Source organism: Pagrus major, chromosome 18 (genome assembly GCF_040436345.1).
Source record: "Pagrus major chromosome 18, Pma_NU_1.0".
Lineage (NCBI taxonomy): Eukaryota > Metazoa > Chordata > Actinopteri > Spariformes > Sparidae > Pagrus > Pagrus major.
The window spans coordinates 5,555,029-5,582,671 of NC_133232.1; the positions used below are offsets into that span (position 1 = coordinate 5,555,029).

Consider the following 27,643-nt stretch of genomic DNA (forward strand, 5'->3'; position numbering starts at 1 on the left):
CTCCTGATGGCAGCGGGGAAAGGTCAGAGGTCACCCAGCTCAGAACCACAGAGCCTGAAATGGTTGGAGAGAAGGTGTCAGAGCTGGTAAAGGTGAGTGACAGGTGATGTTACCTGGAACTGAGGTGGATGCTGTCGGACCAGCTCTGCGCACTAAGCGTTTCTCAGAAGTGTTGAGTCAGCATGATGATGGTTACAGGCAGCAGATGAGCTTCTGACACCAGAAACCTGTTTTAGTCTCATGATTCAGACTTTTTTTCTTTTTGAGATTTCAGTCCAAACAAACATTCCAGCAGCGTGTATCACTGCTTACTTCTTCCCGTCCAATCCGAGTTTATTTTCAGAATCTTTGTCCCGGGGTTTAGCCTCCCAGGCAAGTTAAAATCACCATGTCAGCAGGTGGACAGACATCCAGTCTCTCTTTCATCAACCCCATATGAAAAGAAAAAGGCACTAAGGGAAAAACTCAGGCGCTTACTCTCTCACCTGTCCACCTGCGGCACCACAACACCTCCACCAATCACAGACGCTCTCCTGCATGAAGCCATGTTGGAGTTTAGCCCCATATTTAAAAGAAACGGCACTTGAGCGTGAAAGTTGATTTATAATCTTTGACAAAATAATCTCAACTCATGTTTCACTTACCAGCTTTTCTCCAGAGCTCGCTCTTCATCCATGACAGACGTTGGGTCGTGTGACGACAGCTGAACAAACTCCAGAGAAAGGCTCGTAGATGAAACTGTCAGTTCAGACATTTAATGTTTTAACCTTCAACATTCTCAACATATCAAACCCAACTTTGATTCTGTCTGTTACTGTTTTTTATTCTGCGATCGTTACATTTTTATACATTAATTAGCATCATGAACTAATGCCAGAGTAAACACACTGTCAGTCATTTCGTTACCACCAGGTGTCGCCAAAACCAACCAGAGCTACTATCTAAAGGATGATAACTTAAAGGTGCAGTATGTAAGAATTATACAGCTAACTGATGCTAACTGTAGCTGCCGTTAGCTCAGGAGTGGGAGCTCAGAGCACCGGAGCTAGCTCGTCAGCATGCTACACATGTTTTTAACTCAAAATCTTACATATTGCTCCTTTTTAAAGTAGCTTTGTTGTCATCAGAATTCACTCTGTCTGTCCGAACACTTGAATCCTGAGCAAAATATCTCAACAACCAGATTTTGGTTAGTGACCTGCTGACCTTTCCTCTCACGGCACCATCAGGACGAAATATCCAGTTTTCTCTCCGCTGGTGGTGAAATTCTCACAAGGATTTCATGAAATAACTCCATGAACTTTTCCTGTAAAGATGCCAATTTATCAGTTCTGTGTTCTTTTTTTACCGATCATGTTCTCATCTAAAAGGATTATGAGGAAACCAGATGATGATGTGGCTGATGGAGCGTGTACAGTTCAGAGAGCTCTGAAGTAAAACTGTTGTTGTGAATCTGAACGTGTGAAGAAGACAAACATTTGTCCCGTCTTGTGTCCATGAGGTGACTGTCGATGTGTCTGTTCTGTCCGTGTTCTGTGTTCCAGACGGTTAAACGACTAAACTTCTTCTGTCAGACGTCTGTTTTCTGTCCATTTAATTCAGGATTCCCACCAATCATGAGCAAGCTTTTGGCAGGCGGTCGACTAGTAAATGGTGGGCGGGTGTGAAGCCAGAGCTGATGATGTGTTTGTATCTCTGGCTGTTGTGAGATCAGATTTTGGGCCTTGCTTCCATGTCAGGTGACCTTTAACCTTTATTTTCCTCCTCCCTTTAGAGTAAACAAGAGCTAGTTAGGTTTTGGCTGTAAGCTCTGCTGCTTTTAGTCTTTATTTTCTCCTGTGTCGTCTCTAAAGTTAAAGTGTCAGTTTATGATACTTTAGGACAAATCGCCTCCAGCAGCAGCAGCAGCAGCGTGACATTCCTGTCGAGAATGTACGTTTCAGCCGTTCTCTTCGTCTCCCTCCTTTTTCTTTTTTAGCCTCAGATTTTTCTTGTTTCCTCCGGTCGCGTCCGGCTGAAGCTGCCTAGCTAACAGACTGTAGACTGAACACTGTATCTGCTGGTGAAACTTTACATGACTCTGTAACTCTGTACTTTTTATTTTGTTGAAAATGTGTTTGAACTAAACTAAACTGTTGGCCCAGCCTGTTTCTGATGTACACACTCTGTAGAGAGATGGACCTGCTGACACACCACAGGAAGGTCCAGCTTTGAATAGAAATACTGTGATGATGGAGCCTGACGTGTGTGTGGACGAGCAGTCAACATTTGTTTTGATGAATAAAAAAGGCCAAATGGAAACTGAGCGACTGTTTTTAATGTCTCAGATTCATTGTTGTTTAAAGTGAACCACTACAGGTGATGTGGATTTTTAAACACTGGCTTTATGTTCTTACTGAGCTGGTTCAGACATTTAGACTTTGTGTGAAAATGTTTTTAAAGGGCTTTTTGCAAAAGACTGGTTTAAACACTCAACAATGTCACTCTGTTTAAATACTCTTATACAAGAAAAAGTTTCGAGCAGAAATTACTTCAGCTATGAAAGGAAATGGTCCTTTTCAGAGATATTATATATATTGTTGGAATTGTATTAGTGATGCTTTAAAGGAGCTTTATGTAGTTCTGTAGAAGAAATTCAAACTCGTTTTAATATTTATAATATTAATGAGCTAATAATACAAACATTTCCATCAGTGAATAAACCAGCTGTTCTCAGAGGAAAATAAGGTCCCACAACACTGTTGGAAGCTAGAAAGGTGGCAGGGTCCGCCACATATAAACACAGTAAAACAGTATAAATTGTGTTGTCCTTTAAGGTCAGTTTGTTTATTCAGTCATGAAAACAAAAAGAGTTTGTTTATTTAGTTTGTTTATGCAGAATCAGTCAATGAGGATCTTTCTCTGCTCATTAACATTTCATCAACAAAACTAGACTGCTCCTTTATCAGAAAGACAGAGGTTTAAGTAATCAGATATTTAGATGTTTCATCAAAGTAAAAATACTCTTACAGGAATAGAAATAACAAGCAAAATTTAGTTAAAGCATTAAAGTAAACAGGACCTGCCGGATGGTCCTTCACAGAGATATTATAGATATATTATTGGAATATTATTACTCGTGTTTTAACAGATAAGCAACATTTTAATGTCTCAGATGATGAGGGAAAACATTTTAACTAGTTAAAATACTGCTGGATAGTTTAATATACAGAAATGTGTCATATTTTATAAAATGGTCATATGTTTGGTCTTAAAAAGTCCTCAAGTAAGTCGAGCTGTCCGATAAATATAGTGAAATAGTGAAAGAGCTAAATTACCCTTTGAAATGTCATCAGATAAAGGAAACAATTAGTTGAAATGTCTTTTCAATGTACTTACTAAAAATATATATTTCTGTATGTTTTCTGATCTAAAACTGCTCATTTGAAAATGTTCATGTTATTTTTGTTGATCACATGATCAGTGAGAACTCAGCTGATCATTTTATTCACACACATTAATCACTGTACAGATGTGTTGAGTTATACTATCCACAGTACAGCTGCAGATATTATGGAAGCTCATCTCTGCCAGAAAACAGTTCTCGTGGTTTGTTTGAATTAAAGGTGCATTATGTAATTTTGTTGATGAAATGTTAATGAGCAGAGAAAGATCCTCATTGGCTGATTTTTTTCTGCCTAAACAAACTAAATAAACAAACTCTCTTTGTTTTCATGACTGAACACACTGAATAAACAAACTGACCTCAAAGGAGTTTTACTTTGTTTATATGTGGCGGACCCTGCCACCTTTCTAGCTTCAAACAGTATTCTGGGACCTTATTTTCCTCTGAGAACAGCTTGAAAAATACATATTTCTGAGTTTGTATTATGACCTCATTAACGGTTGTATATATTAAAATTCTGAGTTTGAATTTCTTCTCCCAAACTACATAGTGCAGCTTTAATAAATATTTTTTTACAATGCCTCAAATCAATTATTTTTATCTGGTGCCATTATTTGAAAAATCACTCAGTCAAACCGAAAGAAACTTTTGATGTCAAAATTCAAATTATCACAAAATTGTTACTGGAAATTGTGTTTTTACTCAAAGTTAAAACTTTAAGTCGCACACAATTTTGTCTTAGTATCTCATAATTCTGACTTTTAATGGTTTCATCTTGACTGGGGGCAGGGCTGCACCTTGGAAAATTTATTTTGGTGTGTTAAAAGTAATAATTTTGCCTCCATAGATCAGAGTTTTGATTTCACATGAGCATTTTAATTTTTCTACCTTCTCATTTGTTTTCTTCTACTTGCAGAAAGCTCTTTTAATTACTCTGTAATTGTTAATATGAGTAGAAAGTCTCAGTAATCATGTTAATCAAAGAAAGGATACCATGTAAAAACAACAGAACTGAGACCTACTGGAGCAGAAGCTAACCCGGAAGTGGGCGGGACTTTCGTCATGATTGACGGCACTGATTCTCTTCTGATCACCATCTCTTTACTGTAGTCTGATCAGTTATTGATCACCAGCTCTGTATTTCACTCTCATCAGTTGTTCATGACTTCTCTCTGATTTCTCATGACTCTGCTGAACATAGCTGTTGCTGAATGACCAGGTTTTCCTCACTCCTCGCTCCCTATTGGCTGTCTCCGCTGTCAGTCACCGGTGAGGCGGGAGCAGGAACATTCCTCCTGTCGCTGATGGAAAAAAAGAGAAAGTTTCCAAGATGGCGGCGTGGACCTGCCTGTCCGCTGGAAAACAATAGAAACAGCACAGAGGGACAGAGTTAGCCCGATCTAACTGACGAATCCGTTCCCCGCTCTTTAAACCTTACTCATCCCGAGTCGGGCTCGGCCGAGGGGAGGATTATCCGCGCCAGCACCGCGGCAGAAATAAATTAAAAGTATGATGCTTTATTTAAATGTTTCAGGCTAGCCACCTAGCTAGGTTGCCAGCCAGCTAGCCCGAGCTCTCGTTAGCCTGTCTGCCCAAAACATAGCGCTAGCAGCTAGCGGCTAACGGCTGCAAGGAGGCGGAGGATCAGCTGTTTGCTAGACAGATGCTGTAGGAAGAGCGGACAGCAACACTTAAACAGTAAGTGATTTTAAAACCTTACTATGCCTAAATTGTCTGGAAAGTCTTGTCGTTTGTTTTGTGGTGTATGGAGCTGTAGTGTTAGATGGATTAACGTGTTTATTAACTGAGGAATAGCTGCCAAGTTTGTGAAGAAGCCAAGTTGTTAGCCAGCGCTAGCCTGTTAGCTCTCGTCCCGCTAACCAAGCTAACTACTAATACTTGAGCAAAATAAAGTTTCAGACAAGTTGCAGACCCGTTATGATGCCCACATTCACTCTAACGTTATCGTTTACAAATAAATGGAGGTGAAGTGAGAAGCTAACGCGAGCTAGCTCCAAACAACCTAATTTTAATGGCAGCTCAGATAATTTTATAAGGAATTTTCGACGCTCCAACTTTGATTTTGAGTGGAGGAATGTGCTAACTTAACTTAGCTCAACGGGAGTGAGTTTGGTAGCGAGAGAGCAGCACACTGTTCACTGGTTGAAGTGGGAATGTAGAGTGAATTATTAGGGTTTGTTCAGAAAGTAGCGGGCTGGTTTGTTCTCCGACCACAGGGATAAATGAGAGGTTTGTGTTTTTGGGGTTAAACCAGGCGGAATGTGGCTCTAGCAAGACTCCAGCAGCTCTGCTTTACACAGCAACTTAAATGAGCTGGTGTATATAGTGAGGTTCATAGTACACACTCGGGTTTAAACGGGTAAATTCAGGAGGCTGAATGGTATTGCACCCAAAAACCTTAATTTTCCTCTTCGGCAGTGAGTGCCGCTGTGACTGAAGGCCATTAGCAAGACAAAGGTCGCCTCCATGGAGCCAGCACAGGAGTCTTTGTAAAGGGCAAGGGGGGTGTATAGACGCCCAGAGTGAAAAAGAGCCAAATTCAGCATTTTATGGACGAAACCTGAGCCTGGAGTTTACTACAAGTCTTTATTGATGATGGCGGATTTTGTTACACCGCGACACAGCGCGGTGATGGAGAGGCTCCGCCGGAGGATCGAGCTCTTCCGGCAGCATCACAACAGCTGCGAGAGCCGCTACGAGAACGCGACGCTGGAGCGACTGGAGCTGGAGAGGCAGCAGACCTTCGCCCTGCACCAGCGCTGCCTGCAGGCCAAAGCCAAGCGGTCCAACAAGCACCGGCAGCCCCAGCCCAGCGGAGATCAGTCCGGCCAGAGAGCGCCGGGCGGCGGCGGCGGCAGCGCGGAGCACGGGGACAGCGGAGGGACGGCGGCAGAGCAGAGCCGGAACAGCACCCTGATAGCGGTGAGTGAGCACTGGACACAGGCTGACACAAACACACGGCAGGCTGCTGGAGGAAACAGGGGGACAGCTGGAGGGGCTGCAGGCAGCGGTCAGAGGGACAGGCTGTATCAGATATTTGGCATTTACAGACTGGATCCAGACTGATTTATCGGCTGTATGAATCACAGTACAGAACAAACACAAAGTGTTTCTCATGATGATGATGGTGCTGCAGATAGATTGTGTGCTGTGCTATAAGTAGCAGGACATTAGTGGAGGGTACTGGGGACCAATCCATCCTAATTTAACTTGTGCAACAACACCAGCAAAATGTGCTGTGTCCAACAAGACTTCAGCTGGTTTACACTGGTTGTTGATTGTAGTCTCCTGAAGGTCTGTTACAAACATTACTACATGTTAGAAACGTCTCTGCAAAACACTGCAAGAGCTGCAGTGATTAATCAGTTGTCAGCTCGTATATTAAATTGGTTTGGGTAATTTATTAAGAATATTGTCATATATATTATGTATTTTCTGGTTTCCTCCCACAAGACATTTGAAGACGTTATTTTGGGCTTTGGGAGACACTGATGAACATTTTTTCAAAATTTCCTGACATTTTATAGACCAAACAAATATCTGATAAATCAAGAAGATAATCGGCACATTAATCAACAATGAAAAATGATTATGTGCAGCCCATGCTGATGTTTAGCAGGTATAATGTTTAAAGGTGCAGTATGTAAGATTTTGCCACCTGTCAAATTCACAACAAATAGGTGCTAACTAGCTGCTGCTAGCTAACTAGCTGCTGCTAGCTAGTTAGCCCAGTTAGCTGTGCAGCTAGCACTCCAGACTGGGAGTTCGAAGAATTGGGGGAGTGTTTGTGTTTACACCACAAGCACAGGAGGTTTAGACCGTGACAGGACAGGGTTAGCTGCTTAGCATGCTAACTTCAGTCGATATTGTGAGAACTGCCATTCTATTGATAATTAGATTTAAAAAAAAAAAAATTTCAACCAATTCTTACATATTGCACCTTTTAATATATTCACTATCTTAGTTTAGCATGTCCAGCTGAGGCTGATGTGAATGTCATTAGTTCTGTAGGTATTTGGTGATAAACCAAAGTAGTGGACACATTGAAATGACAGGTTATCCAACAATGAAAATGAGTTTACAGCCGAACAAACTTCCTCCAAACACCTGTCTTCAACAGTTTCAGGATTTCCTCCAGGGCTGTTGTATTCGAGGTGTTAGTTTGAGCTAGATGTGCTCAATAAATTGGCAACTGAGTGTATTAGATGTATTTCCTTCATCTCATGCAGCCATGTGTTGTTGATTATTTGTTTGTTGTTGTCTTGGAGCAAAATCAGTAGAGAATGATAAGGTGTTGAGTCTTAATAGGTTAATTAAACACTGACCAACATGTTTATTTAATACCTGAGGAGTGTGAACCATCACCACAGATGGACTGTAAATAATCAAAGCAAAATTAAGGCATTATCGATAAGACTGTTATCTAAAATACATCTGAATATGGCTAAAGGCGTGTGAAGGAATCTAATCTGTCAGTTTGTGGCGTGGCTGAGCTGTTAACATAAGAAAATGAAATGCTGTGACTGTTTGTTATGAAGGTTTTTTATTATGTTAATGAACAGACCTAAAATCAGCAGTTAGTATTCAGACATACGTCCTAATGATTTCCTCTGAAACTGATAAACATGTCGGTGACGTCTGAAGTCCGACCCACAGTGTGACAGACGCTGTACCGTCAGATATTTGACACAGATCTTATTTGTCTGCTGTCTGAAGTGTTTCTCTGAGCTCAGACAGCTCCTGTGTTTGTTAATCAGAGCCGATCACACTGATTGATCACTGATGTGCTGAAGCTGCTGATCAGAGAAGCCCCCTACACAGTTGAAACCACTGCTGTCTATGTGTGTGTGTGTGTGTGTGTGTGATTGACAGAGGAAGTGTTGTTATGTGTCTGTCTGGTCATGTGACGTGTGTGTTTCCCTTCAGCCTTGCTTGTGGTTCTGGTTGTGGTTCTGTAATAGACACAGACTGGTTTGGTTCAAACCTTTCATCCTGCTGAAGTGTCCATGAGCAAGACACAATATTCCCTGACCTTTGACTGCTTTACCTTTTTAGTTTTGGTGTTTATTTCCCTAACAATTATTCAGTTAACTGATCTGCTTATTTAGTCAGTTGATGGTTTAATAATGGTAATAAACTTTATTAAAACCGTTCTTTTCTAAATAATAGAAGAAAACTAATTTATTAGATAAAAACATCAAATATTTGCAGGAATCAGATTATTGTGTTACAGTTTGTGACTCTTCTTTGTCCCATAAACTGTTTGACTCTGGCTTTTCTTACAGTTGCTCAGACTGTTGAAATGTGCTTCTAGTCTGGCTCTTTGTCATGTTGTAGTTACACACAGTTCTTATTTCTTAAAGTAAATGTCAAGCATTTTGATACAAATATACTTAATTTCTGCATCCAAAACTTCAGCAAGGAGTGATACTTGTACTACACAAGTGTATCTCTTGTTTTAAATTAGAGCCCATCGATATATATCGGTTGGCTGATGTCATCAGCTGATGATGGCTCATCACAGATATTTCAGTATCAGTGTATATTTTGTCTGATGTGCACTGATATGAAATTTAGACCTGATAAAACCAAAAGTTTATTAAATTTCCAATGAAGCTTACTGTGTCAGTGCAGCGATGTCATTTTGGATTGTTAAACTGTAAAATATATTTATCTTTGTCACAAGTGTTTGACAACCGCATTTAAGCCATCATTATAAAATGTATCGGCTGATATTAGAATTTATTGAAACTGACTGTATTTTAAATATAAAAGGTTGACGAGTAGAGTCGGTGGTTTCTCAGTTTGGTTTGAAGGTTTACTCCACTGTAGGTCCTGTATGTGTCCAGTTTGACTGACACATGCAGGAGTGTGTGTGTGTGTGTGTGTGTGTGTGTGTGTGTGTGTGTGTTAGCAGATACTCAGCTGTTAGAAAACAGAGGAGTGTAAAAGAGTCCATCTGATGGCTCACAGCAGGTGAGAGGCTACAGGTGGGATTGATGAGGTTTAAACTGCAGCTCAGGGCACCAAACAGGCTGAACATAAAGAAAAAGAGAGTCACTGCTCTACATGAAATCACACTTTGTTCAGGCAATCTGTCAAACTGACCTACTGAGAGACATTTTAAATAATACCAAGATGTTCTGGTTCAGGATGATCTGATGATCACGGAGGCTTTATGTGCATTAAGCCGTCTACATTTTAAAACACTGTTTATGTGCGAGTGTGTCCACAGTAGTGTTTCTAAGGTGTTTGAGTAGAGAGCAGTCTCCACAGTAAAACACCTGACCAGAAAAACTACAAAATCTTCATCCTCTTTTGATTTGGTAAACTGCATCTCAGCCATCATCTGGTGAGGAGGAATCATTATTTCATGGTTGTAAAAATACAAAATCACAGAAAAGAAAGTTGTCTTTACTTTTAGTGCCACACAGTCGCGTGTGAGTGAGCAGTTAGTTACACTACCTGCTCTCAGTGATCACTATGTTTTTTTATGTTGTGTTAAATAAATACATTTTTCTGTTTCTGTTGTCACACAGCAGTGATTCAGTTTCAGCCCATAAATACTACATATTAGTCAGCAGTCGTTCTCAAGCTGCTGTGGTGTTTAAAATCCTTTTTTTTATTCCAACAAAATCAGTATAAATTCTGGTTAATGACAACAGCTCTACTGTGTATTCAGCTGCACTGACATTTAAAATGAACAATCACAGACAAAGTTAGAGTCGTCTTCATAACTGTTCTGGCACTCAGCCCCCGACCTTCACTGGACCGGTTGATGTCATCGTAGGGCTGCACGATATTGGAAAAAACTGACATCTGACATCTGACAGCTCTACATCAGATTCCTGAGTGGTCCACAACCCCTTGTTTTGTAAATAGTAGAAAATAAGTAAACAAATTAGTTGTGTTGTTACCTCTCGTTGTGGCAACAGATGCAAGGCACTGTCGACACCAAGTCTTCGTTTTTGGCGATTTTCTCTTGTTCATTGCTCATTTTTCAATGTTGTTACAAGCGACTCACTCCACATGCACAGTGTGTGTCAGGTACCCTTGAAATTAGATGAGTTCATTTGCCTCCTACATCGCAGGCCCTGCGATGTGACTATTGCGCACACGTACATCGCGATGACGATGCTCAAACGATATATCGTGCAGCTCTATGTCATCGTGTTAGAAAAGCTGACTTGGTTTTATTTGAAATGGAAAAGATGCATTCTCAAATTCTACCGGTTTAATGTGGACGTGTTCTGAAGAAGTTCTGAGGTCCTTTTTGAGATTTTAAGGGTAATTAAGAAGGTGCCATCCTTTAGGGCATTTCTGTGGGCATTTAAGAGGCTCTAGTTGTCAGTGAGTAGTTTTTAGGGGTTCTTTTAAAAGGTTCTAGTGTCATTTGAGGAGGTTTTGGGTCCTTAAAGAGATTCTAATGGTCACTGAGGATCCTGAAGATGGTTCTGATGGCCTCTGAGGAAGTTCTGGGGGTCTTTAACAAGCTTTTATGTCATTATTCGTAGTTTATAGGGTCCTGTATGAGGTTCTAATGGCCGCTGATCAGGGTCTAGGTAGGGATGTGAGATATATATGGGATCAATAAATTATCAACCCAGTAATGGGAAAATATGGCAAGCCCACTGAGGCAATGTGATCATGATATTGGTCTATATAAATAAAATTGATTTGAAAATTCAAATAAAATCAGGTATTTATCAGTATCGTTGAATATTCTTGCCTTAACCATCACAACATTTACAAACTGTGATGCAGCAGTCGGCTGTTTGTATCTTCCATAAGATGTTTTAGTGATAAACACAGAGGAAGAAGCATGTAGGATATTAAATCATCCATCTTTGCTCTCTACACCTGAACCTGTCTTACCCTCAGGTGTGCATAAACTACAGGTTAGGAACTTTTTTTCAAATCATTGATTATGTTATCGGTACAAACCAGGAGAAGGAGGTTCTTCTTGGTTATCTGTAGGCTGAAGAAATCCACCTCATTCATCCGTAGCTCCAGGGGTCATTGGTGAGTTTTTATGGTCCTGTTGGTCGGAACTGTTCATAGTGCCTGGTACCTTTTTTGGTGTCACCTCACTGAAAACACTTTGAGGACTGATTGGTCAGAGAAAATCATCACTAGATTCCTCACTTGACGCGTCATGTAGCGAGCTGAGTCGTCTCATCTGTTCTCTGATGAAGGATTTCATAAACTCTCCTGTTGTTTCAGCAGATTTTTGTCTGACCAACAGTCGCGCCTTCATACCGTCCATGGTTCCTGTATGTGTTTGTGTCGTGTTGAAAATGATGTCACAGCAGTTTTACGTGGTGTTGCTATGGCAATCAGCGGAGGCGGAAGTGTCTGCCGTGGAAAACAAAAAACAGTACCTGGTGAGCCGAGCCGGGCTGTACCAGGCAGTGGAGACGAGGTTTTAATCACTCCACTGGTCATGGAGAAAGTTCTGATGATGTGAGAGTTTCTCTGGGGTCTTTGAGCAGCTGAACACAGCAACAAAATAAAGAGATTATGTTCATCCCTCCATTAAAAAAGGACCTCTGAAGCTGCTGTTTTGTCACTCTGTGTTTATTTTGTCTGGTATTAAATCTGACATGACCAGTCACAGTCGTGCTGCTGTGTTTCTCTCTTACAGTCAGTTTGTTTCTCAGAGTGAATCTGCTCTCAGGCTGACAAACACTGACTGGAGTCCTGAGAGGTGACTCAGTCTGAACAGAAACCCCCCACCGCCCCCTCACAGCTGACTCATCACTTCACTCTGTGTGTTTGTGTGTGTTTGTGTGTGTGTGCACGTGTGCGTGCGTGTGGGGCCTGAATGCTAACACAGGAAACACCTCGCTCTCACTCTACTAGATGTCGACAGCAGCAGCAGGAGGAGGAGGAGGAGGAGCTAAATCCTCTCTGAAAAGCTGTGATTGGTTTCTCTAAGTAATGATGTCACTTACTGGAGGTCAAAAAGCTAAACTGCAGATGTTAACAGCAAATACTGATTAAACAAACGATACTGTAGCCTAATATCAGAGTTTAGAGACCGATGCTGGTATCAATACTGGAAAGTAAAAACAATCTCTGCTACCACAATCTACAGACGGGACACTTAAATGACACAATAACCAGTCAACAGTGGGAACACGTGCAAAATGATCTTCTCTACTTCCTGTTCTCATCAGTGGACTGAATTTATTGGTTTTATTTATTTTGTTTAACCTTATTTTTCCCAAAGATTTCGCCTTCTGAGATTCAAAATCCCTTTTACAAGGAATTAAAAACAAGCAGCAAATTACATCAATACAATGCATTTACCAGTGTTGAGTAACAGGACATGTGAATTCAGTGGCAGAATAGTTCTTAATCCTGTTTTTATAGTCTTTCATACTTATAATAATGAAGTTAAGGTGTCTCTGTAGAGCACACCAATATTCTGTCTGAAAATTGTTTTAATTCCCCCAAATTAAAAACATATCTCACATTGATAGACCACACGTTGGAGAAGCTGTGGAAGAAAATCAGTACTACGCTTTGTGGACCTTTCCAAAGATACAAATGTTTTGGGGAAATACGTAGAGAATCACACATCAGAGAATAACAGGAAATGAAACTAAACTCCCTAAAACTATTTATTGCAGCGGCCAAGAAACAGCCATCACTTGTAAATTCCAGGTCGATCCACCTACAGAAGAAGATTATCTTGAAATGATCAAAGACATTAAATAAAGACTTTCTTAGTAAGATTTATACAATGATTTATACATTAGAAGACTCACTAAATTCAGTGTTTCCGCCAGGATTTTTTTAAAGAGTGGCGGCGAGGGTGGGCTGATCGACGGGGGGGGGGGGGGGGGGGGGGGGTGCGCGCGCGCGACCGGATCGTCGACTAGTCGCTGATGACATCATTCATATTTTTCCCATCATAACTAAAATCCCAGGAGGAGGGAAATGCTCTGCAACAATCTGTTTCACTGACTGACAGCTCATGCACAGAAATGAGTCCACAGTACAGCAGCTTTATAAACAACAAGCTGTAAATCAGTTTGTTTTTTTGTAACATATAGCCTACAGGTGCAAAAGAAAATACTGTAGCTACTGTTCATTAAACAATTAGGGAGGAAAACGACACACAGGCCTCGTCACCATCACAGTCCTGCTCAGTCACAGTTTCACTCACAGTTTTAGTTTTTCCTGGTTGGTTGCTGCTGTTGTTGTTGTGCGCGACGTAAAGCTGTCGATATGAGCGGAGTTTTTTTTTTGTTTTTTTTAATTGCCGGCAGCCCGGACACACTGCCCGCGGAAGCGGCAGTTTCTCCTGCTCTCTCTCTCCGCGCCGGTCAAACATCAACCCGTCTGTATCTGCTCGGTTTTCCAAACACAGGTCTGTCTCTAGCGCTGTATGTAGCCTATGGATGTGTCTTGTGTGCAGACGCAACTGACAAATACTTATAGACGGACAAGCAAACTTAATCATCATTTATTTTATTTTGAAAATTGACCGGATTCTCTCGCCTTTTCTGTGCCCGACTTCCTGTCTGGTACGCGCTCGTTCTATCCAGCTTGACTGCGCTCGTATTTTTTTCATTCAGCGCACTCAGCTGTTGTTTCAAGCCGCTACTCTTGTAGCCTACTGTTACATGATCAGCGACTAGTCGACGTCAAGCTCAAAACGTCATTGTGGAGCAGGGGACTAGTCTGTGCAACCTCTAGTGGAAAACCTGCTTTACATTGTTTTAACATAAAAAAAAAAAAAAAAAAAATCATCATTCTGAAGGTGTGGCGGCTTTTATTTTGCCGTGGCGGTGCGCCACGATCAATTACATGTAGCGGAAACCCTGAAATTGATAATATTATGCCTCGTTGTGGGACTAATACAGGGTTATCTTATCTTATTGTTGGAATAATGAAAGATGCTGGTATTTTTCCTCTGTCATCCTCACTGCTTTAAATCTCATTTATGTTCTTTTTTCTGTTCAAGGAAACCTATTCACAAATAATTAGAGCCGATATATCAGTTTGTCGATGTTATCGGCTGATTTTGGCCTGTCACAGATACATCAGCGTTTATGTTGTCGATATCAGCCGATATGAAAACCTTTTAGATTTTTTTTTGAAGAACACAATACAGAAAAAGATGCTCAGGTTGATCAATAATCAGTAAATGACAAGAAGTTAACCATTTCAGTGCAAAGTCAAGTAATGAATTTCAGTGAAAGAAACAAAATATTCCAGCTGAAAACCTGCAGTTAAACTCTGATAAGCCGACATAAACTCACCAGATATTTAGGATTTTTGTGGCAAAGCGAGGACCAGCAGTTCCAGTGTGAGTCACTCTGAAGATATTTAGAAGACTTTATTTATTTGACTGTTTGATTGTTATGTCAAATATGCAGACTTGGTTGTTTTAGCCATAACAGAAGATTTCAGTGTCTTCTGAATGTGCAGACTCAACTTGGCTGGTGTTCAACAGCTCTCCTCCTGCTGACATCGACATGGCTTTATTGTTTACAGTGCAGCATTATCAGGGAAAAGTACTGTGCATCCCCGTCGATAGAGTCTACTGCGTCCTTCAGATTTTAACACATTATCATTTTCTCAGGTGTTTCGTGAGTAGTGAACCAGTGATTGTAACTAGCTCTGACACATCGCTGTGAAGAGAGAGGTAACTATTGTAACAGCAACAGAAGACGTCCTCTGTTTCTGTCAGCGCTAAGTTTAGTTTGTTTGCTAAGTGATAGTCATACACAGTGGACACATACAAAAACCTCTTTCATCCCAGGGAACATTTCTGTTCTTCCCAAACACATTTTGTATCGCTCTGGGGTGAACTCTGTGGAGTTCTGATTATTAAGTAGTTTTGTTTTTGTCCCAAACTGTTTTCCTCCTTCTCTTTGATTAGCTGTTCTTTTAGGATACCAGCCAGTTATTAAGAAATCACAGTGAAAATAACTTCTTCTACTCATTTTCAATACTTTGTACAGTCTTTTTTTTTTTTAGAGTAAATACTCAAAATGGTTCCTGAATATTAGACTAATGTTGGATTGAATTTCAAACATTGTCTGTTGGTTATATAAAAGATTGTTGTTTGATTTAACGTAGATGTTGAGATGTACCTATGATGTAGGGAATCCAACCAATGAGCTGAGTTGATCCCCACTCTGAGCTTTGACCCCTGACATGTGAACTTTCTGTGGGGGGACACAGTTATCAGTAACTGACAGTCTCAGTAGTAACAGTGGTATCAGTTCACCTGTGTTACCTGACAGATGAAGCTGTCTGAATACCCAGAATGCCTCTGATGTGCTCTGTGCAGTGACTGTGTAGCTACAGCAGGACCACCCCCACCCCGCTCTGTATTCGTGGTAACGAGGAGGTGGAGTCAGACCTGTATTTCAAGTTTAAGAAGTTCAGTGAGTCACCAGAGTTTCCTTTCCCTCGGGGCAGACTCACCGATCTCTTTTTCTCTCTCTCTCTCTCTCTGTCCATCAGTGTCACTTTACCTCAACTCCCCCCACCCACGCTCTTTGTTTCCACTCATCTTATGTGCATGAAAGTCCATAGAAAACTTTTTTTTGTTTATAAAACTTTGAATACCCGACTTATTTCCTCTTTTTAATGTTCAATCTATAAAAAGTCAGCAAAAAGTGAAAAACGCCTGTGAGAAGTTCCCAAAGTTTTGTTTTGTCCATCAGTCTGAAACTAAAGACATTCAGTTTAATATCAAACAAACAGAATATATTCACATTTTTCTTGATTAATGGATTATCTAAATCATTGTAGATTAATCAGGGCTCCAGACTAACTTCTGGTGGGCGTCGCTTTTTCATTAGCAGCACCCAGTAAAACATTTTAATTAAATTTCTTAAAACATTATGTAAATGGTTTTTAACAGGAATAGAAGTGCAGATTAATGTTTTCTTTATTTAAATCACAGCACATACAACAAGAAATTGTGATAACCTTATTAAAAAAACGTTAGAAAGTGCTAATGTTTAAAGTGCTTGACAAAGTCAGATCTCAAATATTATTAAAAAAAAAACATTAATCGATATAAACATTTACAGGATAACATTCATTTAAAGGCTACTGCCCACACATAGTTTGTGTTTTAAAAATATATTTTTAATGATTTTGTAATCAAACCTGCTGAATATCAGGCGCACCAGTGTGACCAACTAAAATGTTAAGTTGTGCTTTACAGATTTTTGGCTGTATGTGTGAACTTAACAGTCACTCACACCCTGGAGCCCTGTTAGTTTTCTGTTACTTGACTAAATGATTAATTGACTAATTGCTGCATTCAGGGACACGCACCAGAATCAGCCAAATGAAGTCAGTAGCAACTTAACACCTTATTTTGGACTGAACATGTTCCCACCATGTATTTACCATAAAAAGTTTGAAACACACAGTACAACTCTGATTGTTGAACAATTGTTAGACCAGACTTAACATTTGTTTCTGTAGCCATTGTCCCATTAAATCTGTTAAATCTTTTACCTGGACCGTATTCAGCTTCACTTTATTGTTTTCTAAGGGGAAAAAACTCACCCAGTGGCACTGTTATGATCACTACCAGGTTGTAAATGTTGCCACTGACTCTGGAATTGAACAGAACTATCATAGAAAGAAGAATAATCATGTTGGTAATAACATGTCAATAACAGGACCACAATGTTTTCATGTCCTGACCTTTTAGGGGGACAAAATTAAGTCAATATGAGGGTGAAACTGCTGTAAAGTACATGAAAGGAAGAAAAAAATACATTTCTGTTGCTCAAAATATCTATATCATGATTTAAAACATCTTTTGATTATTTCAGATAGATTGAACAGAGGTCTGATCCTCTTCTTTCTGTCTATGTACTGTGGGTTAAGCTCCAATTTGGCCCTGTTCAGGTCTGGTTCTGTCTGCGTACAGTTAAAGTTTCCTGTAGTTTATAATCCAAACAGTTTCTTGCTGCTTCCAGAATTACTGGCCAGAATCGACGAGCTACTGGCCAACTATTCTGTCCAAATGTTTTGATTCTGCCGTTTTGGCACCAGCGAGGCTGATCAGGAAATTCTCAGCATGTTTTGTAGAAGACGTCACGGTTCTCCACACCGTGACGCCACTCTGCTCATGAGGCTGAAACCTGGACAGACTTTTATCTTGTTCACCTCTGATGTCTTTCTCAGAGATGTCAGGACCCTGATCAGGTTTTTAGACTGAATTCTAACTAACTTGTAATAATCAGGTTGGTTGTCTGAGGACACATTCTCTTTCACAGTAACGGCCCGTTCCACAGGCAGGAGGGTTGTTAATATTTTAATCCATCAGTTATTTTTATTTGAACTTTATTAATTTATTTCATGCATCAAATAAATTTAGAATCAGCTGGTCGTATATGGATGTTTGATTAGTTTCAGTTGTTAAAAGTTTTCAGACACACTTATCAGTAAGCACTTTGTTCTAGACTAAAATATGTCAACAACTCTGTGATGGATTGTGATGAAATGTGGTTCAGATATTCATGTTTCCCCTCAGGATTAATTATTTTTCATATGAATTATACTTTTCATCTAGCGCCACCATCAGGTCAACATGTTAATGTGTTCAATACTGTAGTTTATTACCTGCAGAACTAAAGACATTCACATCAGCTGCAGCTGAACTTTGTTTACTGCTAATTAGCTAATGTTTGCATGCAAAACTAAGATGGTGAAAAACATATCTGCTAAACATTTGCCTGTTGGCTTTGGCATTGTGATCATGTTAGCATGATGTTAGCATTTAGCAGTGCTGTGTTCGGATCACTCCGGACGGATGTAAATACCAGGTCTGAATGGGGTCAGACCTGGTATTTACATCCGTCCGGAGTGATCGATTACAGGTGGACAGCTCGACGTACAGGTGTGATGGCCCCATTTGAGATCCAATCAGCCAGACCACATTCAGAGGTGGTGAGCAGTAACCACAACATCACCAGACTCCCTTAACAAATCGTCTGATTTTAAGCGTTGTTACATGAGGAGAAACTTAACAAACTTTTTACAAATGTCTCCTTTTTGTAAATTCAGCATTAAATAAAAACATGAAGTTGTTTGTCTCCTTGTAAAAAGTGTCAGTTTGTGGCAGCATGGCTGTACCAGCCTGTCTGCTTCTGTGTCTAAAGTGCTAAAGTCTTACCTGCCAACATTTAGCAGCTGTTTGAACACACTGTTTACACTGATTTCACCATTTACACTTTATTGATGCTAAACATGTCACATTTTACAAATACACTAAACAGTAACCAATATAGGCTACTTCTTTGTCCCTGTGGAGAAAGTCCCCAGACTCCCTTAACAAATGTCTCAGTTTAGTGAGTTGTTGAGTTAGGAGACACTTTATGAACTTTGTGAAATGCTGTCTCTGACTAATTCTTCATTATTTGTTCCTTCTTGTAAATTCAGCAGATGTTCTACATGAACTTCTTTCTTTATTTGTGTAAAAACATGGAGTCTGTTTGTCCCACTGATGGACGGGTTGATTTCATATAGTTCAGGAAGTGACATCTGATCACTGTGGTCATTCAGATGCTGGTTAATGTAGCTGTGAACTGACCGAAAAGGTCAAACTGAATGTAAACATCAGCGAGAGCGTCACCTGGATCCACCTGTTGAGTCTTCTTGGGTTGAGACTGCATGTGTGGAGAATATGTGATAGTGAAACCATGTGAGTGTCAGCTGATGTGGAGTAAGTTGTGAATGTTCCCCTCAGATGTTGGAGGGATGAGCTGCCTGCTCTGAGGAAGCTCTTTGTTATCTGCATTATGTAAGCCGGCCGGACCGCCTGCAGCTGATTCTATTAACGGCTGCAGCACAGACGCCAGGAAGGTTTTTACTCCAACTTGTATTACTCTGTCTATTCAGCTGCAGCGCCTCCTACAGCCTGAAAACTGTCCCTACACACACTGAAATAGAGATTCTGTCATAATTCAACAGCTGTGTTTGTTACTCAGTATTCTCAAATAACCTCATTTCATGATGTAAGTATCTAAATTCAGACATTGTGAACTACAACTGGAATTGTTTCTCGCAGTTTAGAACTAAAATAAGCAGATTAACATGCCATCAATTAATCATTGGTCGTTATTTGAGCTGAAATGGCAAACAGCCTCTAGTTTTAACTTCTTAAATGTGAGGATTTGCTGTTATTCTTTGTTTCATATCGTTGTAAATTAAACATCTTTGGGTTTTCTGACAAAATAAGATATTTGAAGGCGATGGAGCAACTGTTGTAGTTAGACTTCATTGATAATGAAAATACTTGTTATTTGCAGCTCGTTATTCGTAGTCTGAGGAATTAACCAGGGTCATAAATCAGACACTAATGGATAATAACAGATTTTATTTTTACAATTTAGCAGAATAAACTTTGAAAAACTTGCAACAAAATGATGTCAAGTAGAATTGTGTAGGAGATACACTAATAATAAACACTCGTTAATGGGGCACCACCTCCGTTATTTGGTCTATTTGAATAATCCGGAGGTAATTAATCAAATTCGACTGGACAAGTTTAACTTGTATCAATTCTAATCAATTTCAGATCAATTTATTCATCTCATATATGAAGCAGTGAGATTCTACACATATCCATCGGTTCTCCACATTAAAAACAAACCTGCACAGACAACGACATGCGGTTAAATATGTTTATTGACTAAATAATTCAGGTTGAATAAATGAAATGGCAATTTAAATGAATAACACAGGTAACAGGAAATGTGAAATAACTAGGTCATGGGTTATTAGTGGAATATGGGCTGATGGTGAGATTATGGGTTAGGTTGAAGCATTTAAATATTACGGTAGTAATTTTTAATACTAACGAGACCCTAACCGAATTTCTCTTAAGCTAAAAGATTAGAACCAGAGCCATATACCATCTCATGTATCATGTGTGAATCCAGCTGTTGTGAGTGATGGAGAGCCTACTTTCTCAGCCGAGTTGCGGGGCCGCGGCAGCGGATTCCCTCGGGTGATTTGCGACTCTAGCTGGCGGTCCGATGGCCGGGGTCAGCTCGTCCGGTATCAGTCGGTTGGGCACCTCGGTCCGTTGTCTTAGGAAGAGGGCAGCTGGTCCCGTACCGATCCGGTGCAGATCTTGGCTCAATGCCCAGCGGGATGGTACCGCTAGCGAGCGCTGGGGGCTTGTCAAAGAGTCTGTCTTTCGTTGGAAACCGCTTGCACGGTCTCGGACACAGCAAGTTGCTGTGTCGTGATGATGATTGTGATAAAGATGTTCTTCTTCGTTTCTTCGAGTGGTTTTCAGGCTCTGACTTTATAAACTAAATCTAACTTCTTGAATAAAATAACTGAGGACGATACGTTGATCAGGCGGATCTTCCGTTGTTAGTTAATGCAAGATAATCTAAATTAAGTTCACTTCTTCAAAAGCAGGTTACGATACTTAACTGTATAAAACAAATTAAAACAGAACTTCGTTCTGGTACAAACTTAATAAAAGAAGCTAATCAATACTGCGAAAAATATAAAGTGAGAAAAATCAACGCGTGAGCACTTCTGATGAGATCGCTGTCTTGGAGCGTGTTTCAAAGTAAAGTAAAGAGCTTCAAAATAAGTTACAAAAGAAAAACTTAAACAAAACTTTTTAAAAACAAAACAAAAACAAAACTAAACAAAAAACTAAACTGACTCGAGAGACGTGATCTCTCCGTTTTATTATTCGCAAATCGAGGCGTGTCTAGGCGGGGCTTACCGGCTTTTATCTCCAAGATTTAGTGGAGGTGTTAAGATTCACAGAAACTCACTGAACTAAACCGTGCTTCACCTTCTCAGTTTCTCACCATGGCTCAATAGATGTACTTTGTCTATCATGACAAGGATTATGACGTGATTAAACATTAATTATACATATTCAGCTTAATACTTGTTAAAACAAAGACATATCAGAGTCATTTACTGGTTATAACCATGAACATATTAAACAGAATATTTCTCGTCCAACTGTATCAGGACTCACCATCAGGAGGTGCTGTGGTTCCACCGAACACAGTACAGATTAAACATTAAAATTTGATCTCAGTCAATCTTAATCGTAGAGAAACGGGAGAAAGATCAGTTTTATGAGCTTCTCTTACTGTTTCTTAATATGTTAGAAATAAGATTGTGAGATACTGACTTAATGGTTAATTAGACATGGTCTGAAATCTGGAAGAATACAGAGGCCATTTGAATGGAATGTGAGCAGATAGCATCCAGATGTGTCATAAATTTAAAGAAGACAGAGTAACAGCATAGAAAAACACGTCAGAAGGTGTCCGATGTCCACTCTGTGAATGTTTGTGGATCAGAAGTCATGGAGCAGAGAGAGAAATAGGTAGAAAGTGATCAGGCGTGTTACTTAATCTGCAAATGTAAAGACATTGTATTAACACATCCTCTGATGACATTGGTTCGTCCCTCCTGGTGAACTGTCACAGGACTCACATGACCTGTGTGAGGAGGTTCTGGTCAAAGGGAAAAGAGAGTTCAGAAATGGGAGTTTAGTTGTAAATTAATTAAAACTGTCCTCATTTGAAGTCTTTATGGTCCAGGAAACACTATCCTCTCTGCCAGGAGATAAGATGGCACCCCTGTAGCCTGTAAATCGTCTTCATCCAGATGAAAGGGTTAACAAGAAACAACAGGGCCTCAAGCTAATGCAGAGGCGATGGAGCACATGTTCCTACAATTGATAAATATTTAACTTGTATAATTTAGTTGTTCGCTTATTATTTTTGAAATGGCGTCGTCGTCCAGTGCTTAGATATGTTTCAACAAGTTTACATCTTCTCATTAATAACATGTTTGTATGAAATCTATTATTGGACTGTTATTAAGGAGCCACCCCGAAAACTGTCAGTTTGTTGCTCAAATACACTTCAGCAGAGTTTGGGTTTGAATCCTTTTGTGATGCTGTTCTGATTGTTCTCCAGCTGCAGGAGACGGTGAAGAGGAAGTTGGAGAGCGCCAGTTCTCCGATGGGCAGAGATCAGGTCAACGGTTTCAGCGACGGTTTCCCCCCCAACAAGAAGGCCTGTCTGGACAACGGCACCGCCAATGGCTCCCCACTGGACTCCAAGCTGGGCATCAGCGACGCACTCAACTCTAACGGCACTCACAGGCCGGCGGGCGAGTCGACGGACAGCGGCAGGGAGTCGGTCTCAGACTTCCATCGGAAGGAGATGAAGCAGGAGCCCGATGACATCCTGCCCATCATGCCTCCATCGGGAGGAGGCAACAACAGCCTGTTCCCTGACCTGAACCTGAATGAGCAGGAGTGGACGGAGCTGATGGAGGAGCTGAACTGCTCTGTGGCGATAGAGGACATCCAGGACATTCTCAACGACGGCTTCGAGGACCGCAAAGACCCTCTGGAGCTGGCACCGACTCCGGGTGGAGCTGGGGCGGTGGGAGGAGGAGCAGGAGGAGCAGCAGGAGGTGGAGGAGGCCAGTCGTCTCAGGGTCTGCTCCCTCCTGATCTGGTCAGCGTGAAGTCGGAGTTCTCCCCGGCGTCGGTGGCCTTCGAGCAGGACTCTCGCACGGGCTCCCCCCACGTCAGGTCCACCTCCTCTGGGCCTCCTCCTCACCCCACCAGCTCCCCTGTCGCCTCCTCCTCTGCCTCATCCCCGGCTCTGCCCCCGTCTCAGCCAGCTCCTCCCCCCAGACAGCTTCAGCCTCCCCCCAACCACCTCCTCCCTCCGGGTCCCCCGGTGCCTAAAGACCTGTCCCCTGCCCAGCAGCTGCAGCAGCTGGCCGCCCAGCAGCAGAGGGCCCAGCATCTCCATGGCCAGATGCAGCACAAACAGCCGCAGCCAGGGGCCAAGTTCCACAACCAGGGGCCCCATGCCCACCCCCCGCCTTGGCCCCAGATGGCAAACACCTCTCAGAGCCCACTAGGGGGCGCGTTTGGTATGGACAAGCCCACGAGCCCCTCTCTGTACCCCCAGGACTTCAACCCCAGCGGGCAGAAACAGCTGCTGATGCCTAGTCAGCCCAACAAAGTGTCTCCCAAGGCAGGGGCTGGCAGCTACATGCAGGGGCCCACCGGACACCCCAACATGCTGGGGCACCCGACTTCAGGGCCTCCCCTCAGCCATGCGCCGGCCCCTGGGGCTCAGGCCTCGGCCGCCATGCTGAGCTACAACAACACCAAACCTCTGTCGCACTTTGAGGCGGGGCCCGGACCGCCGCGGCCCCCCAACACCCAGAGCCAGAACAAGGCGGCGCTGCTGACGCTGCTCCGACAGCAGCAGATCAAACAGAAGAACAGCATGAACTTCCGCCAGCACATCCCACACACACAGGTAAGACACACATGAATAATGTACCCTGTTAACTGCCCTGCTCAACAGCAAAGAAACACAGAAGATGCTCAACTTCTTTTTTACACTTGTGTGATTTCAGTGACATTTAAAGAAAGTTTTAAAGAAAGAAACTTCTGGTTCAGCACCCGGCTAACTTGAATTGGGATAAAATAATTTAATCGTGTGGCTCTTCTGGACTTTCCACATTTTATTGGACCCTAAAAAAAATGCTTCTTTCACAATGTTGGCTTATGGAAAAAAGTATTTTTTGGCCTCAGTGCATCACGTGACGATGTAGTTACACAGTTTGGCCACTATGGAAACTGGCTTCAAAGACTGGCGTTCTTCCTGGGGCCTTGATCAGAGCACTACAACAATAACAAGCTGTACAAACTGATCAGAGTGTTCCTGCTCTGCTTTCATAACCAGGCCAACAGCACATTCCTGGACTGTAACACACACACACACACACACACACACACTTCATACCGCTTCATTTCCCAGATCGGAATGAATAAGAGCAGGTCTGCAGATTCTTACTTCGTACAACAGACTTCATGACTAGTTGCTAGTGGTTCACTTTAATATTAAATGTTTATCTGATAGATGAACCCAAACTCAGTTCTGACCTCCCACACAGCTGTAGTGGACTGATGAACAGACTGAACAATGAGAGTCTGTTGCAGCAGCAGAGTCCTGCTGCCTCATTCAGTTTGGACCCAAAAGAAAGAAAGGGAGGTCTGTTAACTTTCTCAGATTTTATGTTGTAGATTCAGTGATGGCAGGCGGGATTTATGGAGGACAACTTTTTTAAGTCTGTCAGGATTTTTACTGACTCCAGTCTGTTGTTTTGCTCCTGTTGTCTCTGATAGTTACGGACCAGCTATGTAGTTAATGAGGAGATCTCGAATTAATTATATGGTTATCTCGGGAAAACAAAGTTTCGTTATCTTGAGATCTCGAGAAAATTATCCCGTTATCTCGGGAAAACGGCAGTTGTTATTTCAAGATAATAACTCGAGATCTCGAGAAAACAAATGAAATTAACTCGTTTTCACGGGAAAACGGAGGAAATAAAATGTATGAATGCATGGCCCTTTAGGGCTTCCGTAGATAGTGGACCTGCTGGTTTGGTGTCCACAGAAATCACACTAAATGGATGTGATGGGTACACGTTGTTTCTTACAAATATATTAAAATGTTTGAATTATGAAGTTGAAGCTTAATTAATGAAAAAAGTTGAAAATGTAATAAATGACGCGCTGGAAAAAGTTTCGCTTTAAGTCTAATGGCTTGTGTCCATCCAATTTTGTTTTGTGACTGGTTACAGATTTACGCCCCCTAGTGTTCAGCGCAAGGAAATGCATGTCTTTACAGATGGATAAACGCCACCGCTAACATGAGAGAGGGAAGCTAGTTTTTTTGTTTTTCGCATGCCCACAGGTCATTATCGAGACAAAAACATGACCAATGATTCATGGAGACAAATGAATAATCCAGTTTTGTTGAACGTATGAACCACTAACATAATGCAATTAGACTATTTGTTACATAGCTAGCATGCTACTTTCATCAACCAGTTTGCTAATTCGTTTATACTTCCTGTGGCACATAGTGAACGAGGTCTTACTGAAATCCAAAAGTGAAAAGTTTTCAATGTACTCGAGGGATATTATGGACTGAAAACAGCAATAACAAAAAAATGGAAGGAGGAGTTTTGCAGCTACATCAGAGATCTTGGAGGTTCCCATAGATATGAATGGACTTGATTAGACTCTCATACACACAGCTACGTGGAAATGAGACGTAAGCCTTGAGTTTAGTGGAAGCATCAATTGAAATGTGATCAATCGAGCTGGAAGTGTGAAACATCAGAAACATCAGTTTTAAGTCAATATTTCAGTTGAAGTGGCAGCACTGAAGTTCAAGTATGTGCACCGTAATTAAAATATAATTTGGTGTGTAAACAGTGTAAGAGATGAAAACAGTTAAATACCAGTTAATGAATAAAAATGAGTTCAGGAGTCACTTGATGTAGCAGTTGAAAACAGTTTAGATAAGTTGATAAAAAAGCTGAATTGACTTTTTGTGTCAAAGACTAAAATTCAGACAAACTACTTCCTGATGATTGAGCCTCTGTTAGAGATGTGAAGTTTGTCCTGAAGAGGGCGCTACAGGAACACTTCTGGAGTCATTAACTTTTATACGTCTGAGGAAGGAGACATTTCTTATCAGTCTCTTAGATTTTTATTTTATTTGTACAAGTCACCGTCAGTTAAAATCATTAGGAATCTGTCTGTGTGGCCTCCACAGTACACGTCAGACTGGTGTGTAGCGGGCTGTACTGGTTTGAGTCCAACAGGTGCAGATGAAGACCAGTCTGGAGCAGTTTGAGTGGAGGTGAAGTCGGCCTGCAGCAGGGAGGCCTTTTGTTCAGCTGCTCTGGGCCCCACGCTCTAACATCCACTGTGTGTGTGTGTGTGTGTGTGTGTGTGTGTGTGTGTGTGTGTGTGTGTGTGTGTGTGTGTGTGTGTGTGTGTGTGTGTGTGAAGCAGCTGGTTGCTAAGGCTCACACAGGGGGGTGAAGGGAGGCCGTGACAAAGCAGCCTTTCATATTCTCTCTCTGTGTGTATTTAAATTTAGCTGCTCGTATTTTTCCTCTGAGCAGACGGGACACTCTGTTCCTGCTGCACTTTGTCACCAGCGTAACTCAAACTCACACCAACTTCTGTAGTTTTTGTCCTGCTAGGCTTCCTTACTCTAACATCAGCAGGGGTGAAAAGTAATTAAGTACATTTACTCAAGTGCTGTAACCACAGAAGACTAGCTTGCGTCATGGTGTTAGATAACGGTGATCATAATACAACAAATACAGCTGATACATTTAAGTTAAGTTTACCAGACGGATGAAGTTACTTTTCAGATTAAGTTTATACAGATATAATGTAATTGTCACAGATTAAACTATCAAATAATATAATATATGTTTATATGATTTTAAAGGGACCAGTTTATCCATTAGCTACTTTTACTGTCGACACTATAGGTACATTTTTGATGAAAAAACTTTTATTCTCAAATCTTGAATGTAATATGTAAATATGTATGTATTATTGTAGGTTAGAGCCAAATGTCAAACACATGACATTAATACATAACACATTAATTAAACTAATATGATTTATACCAGTGATCTTTCCTCTAGCACCCTCCTCAGGACAAACTGTACATCACTCCTCTTATTGAGGCTGTGGCTGTGTCCCAATTCAGGGGCTGCATCCTTCGAAGGGCGCATTTGAAGGCCAATTACGTCACAACGCCGCCCCAATTCGAAGGCTCCTTCAAATGCACCCCACAAATGCGACCTTCTTTTCCCTCTCTTTGGAGGACGCACCGCTACTATCCTTCACGGCCTCCCATATCCCAAGATTCTTTGCGCGCCGCTGCTCAGTCCCGAAAACAAAGAAAGAAAGAAAATGGCGACATCAAGTGGCGCAGATCTGATATTTAAATGTAGGAATTGGGTTTATACTCGGTTTTTACTCATTTGAACATCCAACACCAGATATGTTAAACTTCAAGGGACCTTAAAACCTCCAACCTTTTTCAGTCAAACTCTCTACTCGTATTTTCACTTTCGCGGGCCTGGGCAGCAGAAATCGTGACATAAGGGTAAGGGGTGGGAACATCTGGTGACGCAACCAGGCTAGCCCGTCCCATTTAACAACGCTTGACGCGGCTTTCGAAGTGCAAAGGCTGCGTCCTTCGAAGGATGCAGCCCCTGAATTGGGACACAGCTTGTGATGAACACTGCAGCCTTTTTAACTAAATATAAACATAATTAAATGTATAAGCTGATAAACCATCTTAGTCTCTTACTTCCTTCCTGCGTCCCTCCTTCCAT

General features: G+C 41.3%; 1 protein-coding gene across 2 annotated transcripts in view; it reads left to right on the top strand.

Annotated features, from left to right (window-relative positions):
• Nucleotides 1-4,776: 4,776 nt before the first annotated feature.
• Nucleotides 4,777-27,643, top strand: part of maml1 (mastermind-like transcriptional coactivator 1) — a 32,034-nt gene continuing 9,167 nt past the window's right edge. Inside the window, exons 1-3 of one of the 2 annotated variants that reach the window (XM_073486982.1) lie at nucleotides 4,777-5,083; nucleotides 5,825-6,328; nucleotides 22,369-23,739. In XM_073486982.1, coding sequence (XP_073343083.1) covers nucleotides 5,999-6,328; nucleotides 22,369-23,739 — 1,701 coding nt within the window. In that variant the 5' untranslated portion in view covers nucleotides 4,777-5,083; nucleotides 5,825-5,998. The remainder of the gene's footprint in view (nucleotides 5,084-5,824; nucleotides 6,329-22,368; nucleotides 23,740-27,643) is intronic. The other variant, XM_073486983.1, reaches the window with a different exon arrangement.